At 45.7% G+C, this 16,033-nt stretch overlaps 2 protein-coding genes and 1 pseudogene across 2 annotated transcripts in view; 2 read left to right on the forward strand and 1 right to left on the reverse strand.

Annotated features, from left to right (window-relative positions):
* Nucleotides 1-16,033, forward strand: part of Slc4a8 (solute carrier family 4 member 8) — a 147,236-nt gene that overhangs the window by 37,040 nt on the left and 94,163 nt on the right. The gene's annotated exons all lie outside the window — the stretch shown is intronic.
* LOC142845182 (ribonucleoprotein PTB-binding 1 pseudogene) lies at nucleotides 1,750-13,983 on the reverse strand (annotated as a pseudogene).
* On the forward strand, nucleotides 14,060-15,559 carry LOC142845186 (sperm motility kinase-like). Its single transcript, XM_075963943.1, has one exon. The coding sequence runs from the start codon at nucleotides 14,060-14,062 to the stop codon at nucleotides 15,557-15,559; it is 1,500 nt and encodes a 499-aa protein (XP_075820058.1).

Here is a 16,033-nt window from a genome sequence, read left to right on the forward strand (position 1 = left end):
GTCGGTGAGACAGGGATGCAGACCTGAAACTGAGGCTGAAACCCATGTGATGCCCTATGCGTTAATCTCACCAGCTGGGAGGCAGACAGAAGGATTATAAATGCAAAGCCAGCCCAAGTTACATACCAAGTTCCATGCCTGCCTGGACTGTATAGTAAGATCCTGGCTCCACAAAACAAAACAACAAGGATTAGTTGAATATGGCAGCACATGCCTTTAATCCCAGAACTCAGAAGCAAGAGATCTTTGTGGGTTCAAGATCAGTGTATATATGGAGTTTCAGGACTACAGAAAGACCCTGTCAAAGCAATGACAAAAAACAAAATTAATAATTGATTGAGGGAAGAAAAGGGAGAAGGAGGTAAAGACATCACGCACTAGTTGAGTACATGTACACACACATGACCACACATGTTACATACATACACACACACACACACACAAGCTGGGGTGGTGGCACATGTCTATACTTGAGTTCTTCCCAAGGTCCTGCACATATGATGTCCCTACTGCAAAAACAAATAGATACGTAAATAAAAGAAAAGATTTAAAGTAGGGACAGTTAAATCCACTACATTATGGAATAATATGGATCTGGGAAGAGGAATAAAAATTTCTTAGCCAGCCTCGGTGGCACATGCCTGTAACTCTAACACCTGAGAGGCAGAGACAGGAAGATCAGAAGCTCAAGGTCATCCTCAGTTAAATATTGAATTTGAGGTCAATTTGGGTTTCAAGAAATCATCTCTCGAAAATGAATAAAACCTTGCAGTAATAGCCTCAGTTATTAAGTAGACACACCTGGGAAGACAGAACCTCAAAGAGTTGCCTTCACCAGATTGGCCTGCAGACATGACTACAGGGTGTGTTCTTCATTGTTAATTCATGCAGGGGAGCCTAGTCTAATTAAGGTGGATAATGTGATCCTGGGACAGGTGGTTTTGTTGTACAAAGAAGGTAGAAAGGCAGAGAGACAAAGCCAATAAGCAGCCTTCACCCATGGTCTCTGCTTCAGTTCCTGCCTCCAGCTTTGAACCTCAGCTTTCCTCGTTGATGGATGGTGAAGTGTAGTAAAGAACAAACCCCAGTCTCCCCGAGTTGGTATCAGTCATGGCGTTTATCACAGCAGTGGAAACCTAACTAGGAAAGACCCAAAATGTGACTAGACCTCTCAGCCATTTCAGTCCCTTGGGGGAGCCTCCCATTGACTATCACAACAAAGACCAGTATTTCCTGAGGATCTAATTCTCTACAGTGGTGCAACCACCCTAGAAGATTCCAGCCAGGGCTTGTTAAGATTAACCCCTTCCGGACCTGACTGAAGGCAGGTTTTGCTGTGAGGCCACTCTACCTTGAGACCAAAGCAGGCTTGGTCCCAGCCATCCATCCCAGAAGGCTGTTCACATCACCCCTGAGAGATAAGCAGGGTCAAAGCACTGACAAGAGTCAAAGGTCACCTTCCAGAGTAGATCTAGAGCTGTGAGTGGCTCTAACAGATGTGATAACTCAAATAGACTCAACAGACATCGATAAAACATTCCATCCAAACAGAAAAGAAAATACCTTCTTCTCAGCACCTCATGGAACCTTCTCAAAAATTGAGCACATACTGGGTAACAAAGCAAACCTCAACAGACACAAAACATTTGAAACACCCCATGCATCTTATCAGATCTCCATGGCTTAAAATTAGAATTCAACAGCAATGCTAATTCCAGAGCCCACAAACACATGCAAATTAAACAATGCTCACCAGCCCCGGGTCTCCTTGCCTTCCAGGTTGCTGGATGAAAGCAGGCTATGTAGATTCAGGTAGGGGTTCAGGGAGATGCGGTAGTCCTTTTGGGGGCTCAACCAACAGTGACACCCCAGGGGTGGTTGGCAGGGGCACATTGTCCTTCAGGAGGCCTCTAACAAAGACTGGGGCCTCAGAGTCCCACAGGGGCTGGGTGTGGAATGAGCTGGGATGCTGGGGAATGCAGACTCATGGGCTCCCGGTCTCCCCAGAAGGGCCCAGCAGTGGTGGTAGTAAGGGATTGTGGCTTCCCTCAGCAGGTTTCAGTCCCAGAGCCAGCATCACCATCTGAAGACACCTCCCAAGGAGGGAATTGACAGGTTGGGCACCTGCCTGGAGGTACCCAGAGGAGAGTCTCCCAGGATCTCAGGTTTCTTCTGACTCTGGGTGTGCAGGGCTAACTGGAGCAGGGCAGTGGACAGGGTAGGTCCGCTGAGCCGTAGCATGGAGTGGGCACACCCAAAAGGCCCTGCTGGCCACTGGCACTTCATGCAGCAGAGGATTGAGCAGCAGTTGGAGGGAGGTAGATGGGCCCAGATTGTCCAACAGCTGCAGGATGTTTGGCTCAAGCGGGAGTCCCTTGCCTCGATTGGGAGCCGTGGCATGGGCAGCAATGAGTGCTGTCAGCATGCTGTGGCCAGTAGAACCTAGAGCAAAGAAGGACACACGAAGGTGACTGCCACCCAGGTCCAGGCTACCTGCCCTCTGGTTCTGCAGCCTCTGCCATCTCTGCTGTCTCATACTCCAGTACTGCAAAGCCCCTCAGCTGCCCACCCTTGCCACATGGCAGGTGAAAGAAGGTGGGCATATCGACCGCGGACAGTGCCTGGTGCAGGGCATCCACATCATTGAAGCCAGGTGGCAGATGGTCCACACAGAGGCACCGAGAGTGCAACAAGGCAGGGGACAGCTGCCCAGCATCTGTGCAATACACATACAGTGTTTAGGGGCTCAGTGGTTTGCACAGTAAATCAGCCTTGCCCTGGCAGCCGAGCCTTTCTTAATGTACTCTGCAAGCCATAGCCCTTAGAGTGGCCTGTGCGCTCGCTGTATACTACGAAGCAGCGCTCCAGGCTGCCAAAGGGCCGCACCAGCTCCTCACACTGTGCCTGGGTCAGGCAGGGCGGCAGCTTGGCCACACACAACAGAGCATCTGTAGGCTGCAGCTGAACTGACAGCTCCGGCTCTCGAAGCCGGCTCTGGTGGAAGGCCTTGATGGCAGCTTAGCCTGATCCCCTTCCAGCAGGGTCACGAAAGCTGTCCCTTTGTATTTGTCCACCAACTGTCCTTGAGTTCATAGTCGCTCAGAAGATCACAATAGCCTACTTCCTGGTTGGTCAAGTCCCCCGGAAGGCCCCAGATCAGTATCATGGCAGCAGTTATGGATCTGGCACTCAGTAGTTCCAGGCGCTTCCGGATCTCTTCCGGTTCCAAGGACAGCAGCTCCTGTTCAGGTGCTCATCGATAGGCGGTCCACAAAGTTTCCCCTTTGTCCTCTGCCTCCAAGTTGACCAGCGGCCAGTGAGTCAAGAACTTTAAATCTTTGAAGGAAGAATTTGAAGAAGACACTAGAAGATGGAAAGATGTCCCATGCTCTCGGGTAGGCAGAATTAACGTAGTCAAAATGGCAATCTTACCAAAACCAATCTACATACTCAAAGCCACGTGTATCAAAATCCCAGCAAAATTTTTCACAGACCTCAAAAGAACAATACTCAACCTCATATGGAAAAGCAAAAAGTCCAGGATAACCAAAAGAATCCTGTACAATAAAGGAACTTCTGAAGGCCTCACAATCCCTGACTCAAACTCTACTACAGAGCTACAATACTGAAACCGTCTGGTATTGCCATAAGAGCACACAGGAGGACCAATGGAACTGAATCAAAGAATGGATATCAATCCACACACCTACAAACACCTGATATTTGACAAAGAAGTAAAATATATAAAATATTAAAAAAGAAAGCATATTCAACAAATGGTGCTGGTATAACTGAATATCAATATGTCGAGGAATGAAATAGGTCCAACTATCGCCATGCACAAAGCACAAATCCAGAAGGATCAAAGATCTCAACATGACACCAATCACACTGAACCTCATGGAAGAAAAAGTGGGAAATACAGACATTCCAGTAAAAAATGTGGTATGGACCTAAACAGAGAACTCTCAACAGATGAATCTAAAATGGCTGAAAGACAATTAAGGAAATGGTCACATCCTTAGCCTTCAGAGAAATGCATATGTAAATAACTCTGATATAACATCTTATGCCTGTCAGAATGGCCAAGATCAAAACACCAATGACAGCATATTCTGGAGAGGATATATGGTGGGGTAAATGGTACACTCCTGCATTGCTGGTAGGAATGAAAGCTGATACTGCCACTTTGAGCATCAGTATGGTGATTTTTCCAAAAATTAGGAAACAACCTTCCTCAAGACCCAGCAATACCACTTTTGGATATATATATCCAATGGATGAGCAATCATACCACAAGGGCATGTGCTCAACTATGTTCATACCAGTATTGTTTTTCGTAGCCAGAACCTGGAAACAACCTAAATGCCCCTCGACTGAAAAATACATAAAGAAAATGTGGTACATTTACACAATGGAATACTACACAGCAAAAAAAAAAAATAATGACATCTTGAAATTTGCAGGCAAATGGATGGATGTAGAAAGCATCATATTGAAGGAGGTAACCCAGACCCAGAAAGACAAATATCATGCACTCCCTCATGAGTGGACATAAAGCAAAGAAAACCCATCCAACCATTCACAACCCAAAGAACCTGGACAACAAAGAGGACCCTAAGAGTGACACACAGGGATCTAATGGACATGGCAAGTAGGAAAAGACAACTCCTGAGTAAACTGTGAACATGGGGGTCATAGGAGAGGGTAGAGGGGAGGGGGATGATGGGAGGGGAGGGGAGAAAATTATATCTCACTAAAAACGATAAATGATTGAAAAAAGTAGAACTGGGAGTGGATAGCTGATCTTGTGGTTTGGTCTAGGGTTCGACTGCAGGACAAACAGGCAGTGGAGACATTTGTAGAAGGTGGTGTGTGGCAGTGAGGGACTGGAGGTCAGACGGTGACAACAATGAGAGCCTTAGCAGTAGCAGATGGCTTAATGCAGGTGGCAATGGATGGTATTTCTGAGGCATGAGATCATAAAGACCTGGAACTAAGACAGCACCAACTGTACCAGGGTTTAGAATCCACATAGACAGAGACACAAAACAGAATTTAAATCATCAAAGTAGCCATGAGAGCTAAAGGAGTCTAAAAACACTCAGAAAAGTTACTTGGGAGTTGCCCTAGCTCCGAGGTCTGCTCTAAATTTTTCATTTGCATTCTCAACTATTTTGGTGGTTATTTGGTTTATTTTGGGAGGATTTCCCCCTCTACTTTCCCTAAAATATTGGCCCAGAACATCCGGTTTCATTGAAGAAACCACATGTGCCTCCCCCTTCAGAGGTGTGGATTCCGGGACCACTGATAGATTTTTTTTCCTCTGATCACTTTGAACATATCAACACACTGCCTGCTGGGGTCCTAGTTTTCTGTCTGGTAGGAAATTGGATGAGGAGCTTATGGAGAAAATGTGATAAAGTCTATTCTTCTCAGCCCCGTAGAAGTTAGTCACTTGCCCTGGAGTGTCCTTGGAAACAGAGCATTCCCACAGCATCCCATAGTCAATCAGAGGCTACCATGTTACTCTGATCAATCTGAGTCTACTACAAAAGGAATTGATTGCTTTGAGGACGGATGTGATGGGTTCCATGAGCCAAAAGTCGTGACAGTATGTTAGGGTCTGTGAGAAGTGGACCATGCTCCCCATCCACTAATAGATGGGTGTCAGTGTGTGCCAGTTGGAAATGTCAACTTGACACACGCTGGAGTAATCTGAGGAAGAAGGAACTTAACTATCTAATAAGTAAGTCTATGGGGAATTTCAATCAGTGTCTGATGTCCCTTGGTTGGAGGTCATGGGTGTATCTATAAAATAAGCTGTCTTAGAGAGGAAAGGAGAGCAAGTCAGTAAGTGGCTTTACTCCATGGTACCTGCTTTGGTTCCTGCCTCGAGGTTCTGGTCTTGACTTCCTGCCCTGACTTCCACTCATGGTAGCTTCTGATAGGAAAGTGAAAGGGAAGTAAACCTTCCTTCCTCAAATTGTTTTTGGTCATGATGTTTCTTCACAGGAAGAGAAAGCAAGTATATTTACCTGCTCAGCAGGTCCAGTTATTCCAGGGTCTAGAGAGGTGCTACCTGAAAGAACATGGGCGCAAGAGAAGAATGAGGCCAAGCCAAATTCTCTTGTCAAAGCCTCCATTTTTTAGCATAATGGCAGTGGCTTATATAGCCCCTGGATGAGGGACCTGAATCGGGTTGGGGGCCTTTGCCAAGGCAGCAAAGTCACTAGTCAGCACACCTGGTAAGTGGAAACATTACTTTTGTGGCTCTGCTTAACAAACAGCTCTCAAGGTAGCTAGGATGTGGGGGCTCTCTACAAACATTCTTGGGACAATGGTCCCTCCTATCAAGAAAGTTGAGATTTGTGGCAGCTTTCATGAGAAAATAGCTCTCAAGATAGTGAGGCTTTCTGCAAACATTCTTAGGACAATGGTGCCTGCAATCATCTTTGGGAAAATGGCTCCTGAAAAGTATACAGTGTCCATAATGGTGAAGGACAACATCCAGAGCCTGTTATAATTCACATGATTCCAACTACTGTGATTATTAAAGTGGAAAGGGTTTCTATTAGGGCTTGGATGTGTAATACCCAAGGAAAGATCCCGTGTTTGAAATCTGATCTCTAGCATGTCGCCATGTTTCAAAGTTGGAGAACCTGGTAAATAAACCCAGAAGGAAAAGATAGGGCATGTGGTGTTGTAGAATATTATTTCAAGGTGTGTGACTTCTGTTTAGGTTGCACTTGTTGAACTATGTGAAGCTGTGATGCTTTGCCTGTCTAAAACACCTGGTAGGCTAATGAAGATTTTAATGGCCAAACGTAAGGCAGGAGAAAGGATAGGTTGGTCAGTCACACAGAGAGTATAAATGGAAGGAGAAATCGTAGAGGAAGGAACAGAGAAAGAGCAAGAGAACAAGGAGAGCAGGATGCTAGGGTAAGCTATCCAGTTATCCAGACACTGAGTAATAATCAAAGAAAGATACACAGAGTGCTTTAAAAAAAAAAAAACAAAAAACTAAAAAGCCCAGAGCCAGAGGGAAAGGTGGACAAAATAATTCAAAGATAAGAAAAACTGGAAAGGAACAAGCCAAGCTAAGGCTAGGCATTGTAAGTAAGAAGAAGCTACTGTGTATAATTTAATTGGGAGCTGGGTGTCAGGTCCCCAAAAGAACAAAAGAATGAAAGAACAAACACGATGAACAAAAAAGGGAGATATAGTGAATGCTAACTGGGTGTAACCAGCCTCCCCAGGCCCCTACCTGCCAACTGACCAGGGCAGCCTTCCTGTACTTAGGGACAGAATGTGAAGAAAACCAGTGATCTAAGCCAAGCCATCATTGGTCCATTTCTTGCTCTGACCTCACAATGACAGAACCCTGTTTCTTAACTGCTCTGGCTGAGGCTGCCTCCTCTCCTTACAGTTGAGAGAGGCTCCTGACAGATCTGCAGTTGAAAGAGTGATTTAGATAGAAGTGAGCTGGTCCCACTTGGTGGATATTCATGAGCTGTTGAATCTGAACACAGTGAGTTTCCTTCTAAGGTCACAGATTTGGGGTTTAGAGGTATATGTTTCCAGGATTGAAAATAACCCTTTCTTCCTTTCTTTCTTCCTCGGTCTGGGGTATAATTGGGGCAATTTTTATCATCTGCATCAATTAGATGTTTACTCTACTTTAACCTTTAGTTTTAATATTTCTCTGGGTTCATTCCTTCATTCACCATTTTAAAACATTTGTGTACATTGACTCTACAACATGAGTATTCTCTCAGTGACATTTACCTACACGCACATGGAAAGCTTTGACCACATTCCCCTGATCTCACTGCCTCCTGCCCACCCTTTCCAAGTCCCTTGGTGTTCTCACTTAATAACTCAGTCAGGTACTTTCCAAGTCTAGGCCAAGTCATGTGGACTTTTGTCCTGAGGACTGACAGGCACACTGGATGGTGTCCTAAGGAAGGGCACAGATGGATGTCTGCCTGTGCTCTAGCAGAAAGCCTCCTACAAAGAGGTTGTCTTAGGATCTTCCTGGCAGTTCAAAGTCAGGGCTGGAGAGGGCCAGAGGTAAGAGTTAGATCCCATTTTGTGATGCTAATGATGGAACAGGGCAGCTGAAAAGGATTCAAGAACAGAAAAAGTGAAAGTCTAAAAGAACCCGTTCTTTGAGGAAGAGAGGAACTTCCCTTGGTGGGACATAGCACACCAGGTCCCTCCACCATCTTCTGTCCTTCTGTGTGCCTGAAACTGACCTTTTGTGGGACATTTTCATTTTCTATCAGGGAGCAGGGCGATTGCAGTATTAAAGCTCATGTGTTATCAGGCACGGTGTGGGGGCAATAATCATTTGGAAGCAAAGGATCAGTTCTGCTGGCCAGAGACCTCAAGGAACACGCTTTAGAACAACACTACCTAGTGCTGGGATGTTCTGCCCAGCACTCCAGAGACCCACCCCAAATACCTGTACTTTTGGAAAAACAGGGGGACATTTTGTTGACAAGGACTGCCTTTATTTGATTATCACAAGCCTGGGCTAGAGGAAAATTCTTTCATCTCATCTTTTCTTTATTTTTCCAGACATGGAGCCTCTCAGTGTGGCTCTGGCTGTTATGGACCTTGGTTTGTAGACCAGGCTGGCCTTGTCCTCACAAAAGGCTGCAATCCAGTAACTAAGTGTATAATGTGTGCACATACGATGCCTTAGGGGTGTGAACTTTCTATTGACAGGGATCATCCTGCTTGAACTTTCGTAAACTTCCATCCAGTTTCTTTGGCTTGGTTCTGGGTGGGTCCTGTGAGGTCCATTTAAAGGGTAAATCTGTTGATTACTTAGGTGAGGTGAAGGCAGCATAGCTTCAAGAACACAAAAAGGCTGAGTGCCACCCTCCCACCTCAGGTGTTGATGTCACACTCATGACACACTTGTGTCCATTGTGATGAGGAGCGGCGGGCTGCTTTCTGCCACCCGGCTAGCTGTGCCTGAAATAATTACACAGAAACTGTATTCTTTTAAACACTGACTGGCCCATTAGTTCCAGCCTCTTATTGGCTAGCTCTTACATATTGATCTAACCCATTTCTAATAATCTGTGTAACACCACAAGGTGGCTTACCAGGAAATATCTTAACCTGTGTATGTCTGGAGTGGGAGAATCTTGGCAACTACTTGACTCAGCTTCTTCCTCCCAGCATCCTATTCTGTATACCCTGCCTTACTAATTTTCTGTCCTATTAAAGGGCCAAGATTAAATTTCATTTAACCAATGAAATCAACACAAAACAGAAGACTCTCACCCATCATTTTCCCTTTTCCTGTTTAAACAAAAAAGAAAAGCTTTCACTTTAACATAGTAAGATTACATATAACAAAACAGTTATCAATGAAGAACTACAGGTACGATATCTATTTTATTCTTTATCATAACTAAGGAAAACTATAACTATAACTATCTATCTATTCTTCAACTCCATCAAAAACTCCAGAAGGATATAATATTACCTAAGTAAATGAGAAGTAAGCAACTTACAAAATTCTAGGAATCACAGAGACATCTCGCTGCCTGGACAGTCACCCAAAGTTCCTCTGTACCATTGGGGCATCCATCTTCGGCCTACAGGCCCATAGTATCCAGAGCCATTTCCATGAAGCAGGAAATTTCAAAGGCAGGTTAGTCACTATCTGTTGTGTCCTGCAGAATGTCTCGCAGAAACTTTCATGAATCAGGAACCCTGAAAGATCATATCACCTTTAGGGAAGTCAGCAGTACTCCTTCTGTGGGTTCTTTGTGTCCAGGCCAGTTTATGCAACAGTCCAGGCAAGAGCAGTTTCTTGCCAAAATGGCTATCAAACTCCATAAGGAGCCTCTTCGATGCCCATCTTCCTCTTGAAGTAGATTGTTGCTGCCAGAAGCAGATGTGTCTCATTGTCATGAAAAGCCCTAAGTTATTAAAACATTAAATGCCATATTCTGCAGTCTTTGAAAGATATGGAAAATGTCTATCTAATTGAAATATATCTCTATATATCTAGAAAATCTAACTAACATGACTACAAATTTGACTATTGTAGATGATTATCCATTAACAACCTGTATACATTACATTTTTAAATGAACTACACAATCACAATACCTTAATCAAGATTAGAAATACATATACATATAACAAAATTGACCTTAAAATCCACAAAATGCAAATTATTCATATCTCTATCAGTCCATGCCCTGTGTCTCACAGCCAAGGTTACTTTTGAAGCACTGGGGCCCTCAATCATGTACAAGACAAAAGCAGTCCTTGCTCTTCTGTTTGCTTTTGCTTTTTGGTTTGGTAAGAGAGGGTCTCCTGTAGCACAGGCTGGCCTCAAGGCCACTGTGTAGCCAAAGCTGACCTGAACTCCAGGTCCTCTGCCTCAACTTTCCTAGCTTTAATAATTGCCATGTGCCCGGCCACAGTGGTGCACGCCTAGAATCCCAGCAATCGGTAGGCAGAGGCAGCTGAACCTCTGTGACTTTGAGGCCAGCCTGGTCTACAGAGTGAATTCCAGGACAGCCATGATTGTTAAACAGAGAAACCTGCCCTGACAAACTAATAAAAAAAGCCAAGTGCTCACTTTTATGAGACTTTTCTTGCTTTTCTGTCAGTTTAATGGCCTAACCTGAATCATCCTGTATTTTAATTACTTTCTTCTCCCCAGGGCCTGACATTCAACACCTCACCACATAGGCTGAGGCCTAGCCGGATTTCTGGTCCTGCTGGTACCAGCTTGGCCACAGTCACCAAATGTAAGTTTTAACTAAGCCTCTTTTCTTCTATTTACCAATAAAGACTTGGGAGTCAGAGCCAGGCGATGGTGGCGCATGCCTTTAATCCCAGCACTAGGGAGGCAGAGGGAGGCGGATCTCTGTGAGTTCGAGGCCAGCCTGGTCTACAAGAGCTAGTTCCAGGACGGGAACCGAAAGCTTCAGAGAAACCCTGTCTCGAAAAAATCCAAAAAAAAAAAAAAACACAAAAAAACTTGGGACTCAGATGTTGGGGTGATAACCTGCTAGCTAAGAGTGGCCAAGATGCAACGAATCTACTTTCCTATTTGGACAGAGACCCAGCAAGAAAAGCATCTCTTCACTCATCCCAAACTAAAAAGACCCCGAATAGCTAAGTGCTTGCCTACACCATCCTGTGCATCCCTCTCTTCCTATATTGCTGGCTACTTTGTTCTTCCTTGGCTAATTCTTGTCAACTTGTTGCTCACTCCACTCCCTGAGTTTTTTTGTTTTTCTTTTCTTTTCTTTCTTTATTTCAGTTTGTTGAGACAGATGGATAGACACGCCTTGCAGAGTGAGGTTGGATATTTATTTAGTGGATATGGAGGGAAGGGGAAAGAGGAGAGGAGCAGAGAGGCAGAGAGAGACAGAAACAGAAGAGGGAAGAGGAGTAGTACTGAGAATGGAGCAAGGCAGAAGCTGCGTCTTCGGGAGGAGAGATGGGAAAAGCCCCATTCCCCTGATCTCACTGCCTCCTGCCCACCCCTCCCAAGTCCCTTCATGTTCTCATTTTTTCACTCAGCCGTTCTGTACTTGGTGACAGAAGGGGAAGAAAACCCGTGAGCTGTGAAAAGCCACCATTTGTCCTTTTCTTGCTCTGACCTCACAATGCCAGCGCCTGTGCCATCACATCACTGGCTGAGGTTGCCTCCTCTCCTTACAGTGCAAGCGGGTTCGTGAGGTGGAAAGTGGTTGGAGCTCTGTGCTGGTGAAAGAGACTACTGGACTTTCAAGAGCTGCTGGACTCCAACATAGTAAGTTTCCCTTCAGCTTTGTTGCCTTTGATTGTTGTTGTTGTTGTTGTCTGTGTATTTATTCATTTTCTGGCTTGATTTATGAGCTTACTTTTTCATGTTTTTTTTTTTTACTCTGTTTATTTTGTGAGTGTATGGGAGGAGAATTCAAGACAGAAATTCTCTGTGTAGCTATGGCCTTCCTGGAACTTAGTCTGTAGATATGGCTGGCCTCAAACTAAAAGATTACCTGCTTTGCCTTCTGAGTGTTGGGATTAAGGGCATGTGCCACCACAGCCCGGTAGTTTTCATATTTAAGTTGTGCATCTTGGGGTATAACTTTTAATATTATTCTTTTATGTGTATGAGTATATTGTTTTCTTTCTTTGTGTGTACCAAGAGCCTCGCACCTGTGGAGGTCACAAGAAGAAGACAGATTAGCTAGAACTCGAATAATAATTGATTGTGAGCACCATGTGTGTTGGGCCTCGAACCAGGGTTCTCTGAAAAAGCAGGAGGTGCTGTTAAACACTAACTCATCTCCCCACAACCTCTGTCTTTAGTTTTACTTCTTCATTTACTTTTGTTATGTGTTCTTTGGTCTGTTTCTCTTTTCTCATTTCAAGCCTTTCCTTGTTATGGCGTACCATATCATAGGAACAATTTAGTCCTGGCAATCGCAGGAACATCTCTAATGCATTCTGAGCACTTGATCATGTGATTAACCCACGCTGCTATGCTTTCTTCTCACACGACCTCCTCCACATTCCTAGGAGCCTCCTCTTATGTTGAGGACCTCCTCCTGCTCCCAAGTTCCACATATGAGAGAAGAAAAGTGACACATTTGAAGGACTGGCTTTTCCCATGTAGAGCGATCTTCTCTGGTGACAACCATGTTCTTGAGAGCTCCACAGTTTCATCCTTCTCTGTGGCCGTCCTTCTGTATGACTGTGGCACTCTTGCCCTTAATTCTGTTTCAGTGTTGTGTTGTCAGGCTAAATGCGTAGAGCTATCCTCGCAAGGATCCTTGGGAGCATATTTTAACCGTGAAGTATGGCCTGACTTATGTGAATTTGGTGAAAAGTATTAAGCAGTATTATTAAGGACTTTACATCTATGTTCATCATGGAAATAGCCTCTATTATTCTTCATTGTGTTTTCCTGCTTTGGGCATGAATGAGTTTGGAATACTAAGGACCTTTCTATTTTATGGAGTATTGAGGAACACTGACATTTGTTTTCAAGAGATTGGGAGGATTCATCAGTAGGTTTGCCTGCTCCTGGGCTTTCCTATGCAGATTCCTTCCTCATAAATATTTCAATCTTGTTCTTCATCATGTCTTCTTACTTGAATTTATATCAAGAAGTTTCTCAATTCCATCCACATTTTCCAGTCCATGAGAAGGACTCTCAAGGTTTTCAAAAACAGATTTCTTTGGAAGATGGGTTAGCCTGGAGAGACAGCCCAGCAGTTAGGAGCATGGACTCTTCTCGCAGAAGACCAGGTCTGCCTCACAGCAATCCCATGACAACATAAGTTCCTGAAGTGCCGCACCTAGGGGATCTGTTGCCGTCTTATGCCTTTCCAGGTCATAGAAAGAAAATTAATCAAAAAGACTTATATCACTTTTTAAAATTATATATAGTACATGTGAGTATACATTAAGCGAACTCAAATGTGTGTTTGTAGTATACATGTGTGTGTGTGTGTGTGTCTGTGTTTGCCCTTGCGATCGTCCACACATTTGTTTGGATGCCCTCAGAGGGCAGAGGTATAGGATCTCCTAGAACTGGAGGCAGCGATCCACCTGACCAGGGTCCTGAGAACCAAACACAGGTCCTCTGCCAGAATAGTAAACCTTCTGACCTCCTGAGCCATCTCCCCACCTAGACACTCTCTGTTTTCAGGGTGTCTGTTGTCTCCTCAACTTCTCATACATATGATTTTATTAGTATCTTGTCTCTCAATGAGTGTTCAGCTCAAGTAAGAGGATGATTCTCCTTCCCAATCAGTGGCTCGTAGCTTCTGCGACCCTTTGTTTTCTTCTCTCAGTTTCTGGGTGAATCCGGCCAACCTGACCTGTGTTATGTTCTGCTGTCCACTGCTTTGGAAGGTACTTCCTTCCCTTCCTGAGCACTACGTAGCTGGTTAGGTTGCCTGAAATATCTGTGACTCTTTTTCTCTTTGGAATGTAGGAATTCATAGTGATAAACATTCTCATTGGTGTGATTTAAACTGTTTGTTTAAAGTTCCCGTTGTGTTTCAGCGAGAACCTGGCCATGGAGGAGGTCAGAGAGACCCTCTACTGTGACAAGGAGACATTTAGCAGTATCTATCAAATGCTGACAACTCTGGGACGAGGAACTTTTGCCACAGTCAAACTGGCCTTTCACATGCCCACTGTCAGCTACGTGGCTGTGAAGATTCTGGCAAATGTGAATGGGGACTGCGCCCGGAACAACAATGAGGTTGATATAATGAGATCCCTCGTTCATCCGCATATAATCAGGTTCCTTCGGGAGGTGCAGACACGGGACATGACTTATCTCATAATGGATTACGCCTCCAAAGGGGACCTCTTGCGTCAGATTCGCAAACCGGGAGGCTTACAGGAGTGCGAGGCTCGAAGGCTGTTTGGACAGGTAGTACAGGCAGTGAAGTACTGCCACGACAACTGTATCGTCCACAGGGACATTAAGGCAAATAACATCTTGATCGACGCCTCTGGAAATGCCAAGCTCTGTGATTTTGGCCTGGCAGTCAGAGTTGTCCCTGGGACAAAACTAAAGACTTTCTGCGGCACTCTGGCCTACTGTGCCCCGGAACTCTTCGGAGTGGAGCCATACGATGGCTATGCCAGCGATGTTTGGAACTTAGGCGTGCTCCTCTACTACATGGTGGCCAGGCACCTTCCGTTCCAAGCGAGCTCTTCTATGGGGTTGAAGCAGCAAATTTTGGCTGCAAACTTCAGCGTTCCTTATCATGTCCCACTTGATATTTTCAACGTAATCGTGGAAATCTTCATGATCGGCCCCAACAGGAGGCCCACCATCAGTCAAATCCTGACGCGCCCCATGATCAGGAACAGCCAGGCACGGGCATCCATCCAGAGTCTCCCAGGCACCCTGAGCCCTAGCATTGTCGGCACCATGGCAGGTGAAGAAATAATTGAGTGTCTAGAAGTCCAAAAATTTGATCAGGCGATGGCCACATACCTGAGTCTGCAACACCAGGCACCCGGGGGGGACTGCTGCCATCACCAGGTGAAACCCACAACACCCATGGAGCCAGGCCTTGCCCACCTATCCCACCTGCGCTGTCCTGTGGCTGATTCCCTCATTAGCAGCAGCCCGGACAGCAGCAAGAGTTTCTCTCCATCGAAGATCGGGTTGTGTGGCAGCCTGACGGCGAGGGCCCAGACATCCTGCTCTCTGTACCACCCTCATGGGGCAGACCACAATGAGGCTGCAAATGATGCAGAGAAACTCTGCAGCTCGCTGGGGACGACTCTGCGTGTAACCCCCAAAGGCTCCTCCCTTGGGGACACACTGCTGACCACCAGACAGGAAGAGGCCATCAGCCATGGTCAGCCCCAGGATGCCGGGCCAGCTTCCTCCCAAAACCAGAGGCGTCACCGCTGGAAGAGGGTCAAGAAAACCCTTGTCAATGGCTTCCGACACCTATGTTGCTGCCTGCCTCCTGCAGAGAGTAACCATGCCTCCCGTGAGAACCAGGCTCCACAGTCAGGGGATCCTAGAGGCACCCACAGAACCAGGTGAGCACCTTTCTCACTTCATCTGATTTGTACTTTTCCTCCTGTCCTTTGTGATAAATGATGCCTGTGTCCACTATGGCACACTGTGAGCATAACAATCTGTCCCTTCAGAAAGACCAGGTGTCCCCTGAAGTGTGACCTCAGGCTTGTTGAGCAACAGGGGGACAGCAGAGATGCTGAGCCAAGCAGGGAGAGGTGGGGACAAGGCCAAAGGAGGCAAAGATTCCTTGGAGGAACATGTCGGGTACTTGGGCGCTGCTGGGCAGTGCACTAAGTCTTGTGTGTTTTGAAGTCACTAAGAGTCTCCTTCCTGTGCCTTTCTCTCTGAAGCCCCGAAGAGGTCGAGCCCCAGCTCCATGGCTTCTGAGCCACGGGTTGGGGATCGGTCTGGATGAGATTCAGACAGCCACTCTGGGGACCCATGCCAGATGCCCAGGACACCATCTGGCCACAGGCCCCTCCTGCAGAGGAAGAGCTG

Source organism: Microtus pennsylvanicus, chromosome 2 (assembly GCF_037038515.1).
Source record: "Microtus pennsylvanicus isolate mMicPen1 chromosome 2, mMicPen1.hap1, whole genome shotgun sequence".
NCBI classification, from domain to species: Eukaryota; Metazoa; Chordata; class Mammalia; order Rodentia; family Cricetidae; genus Microtus; species Microtus pennsylvanicus.

Bases quoted from the DNA above. Each gene is read 5' to 3' on its own strand.
- LOC142845186 (XM_075963943.1), top strand. From the start codon at position 14,060: ATGGAGGAGGTCAGAGAGACCCTCTACTGTGACAAGGAGACATTTAGC.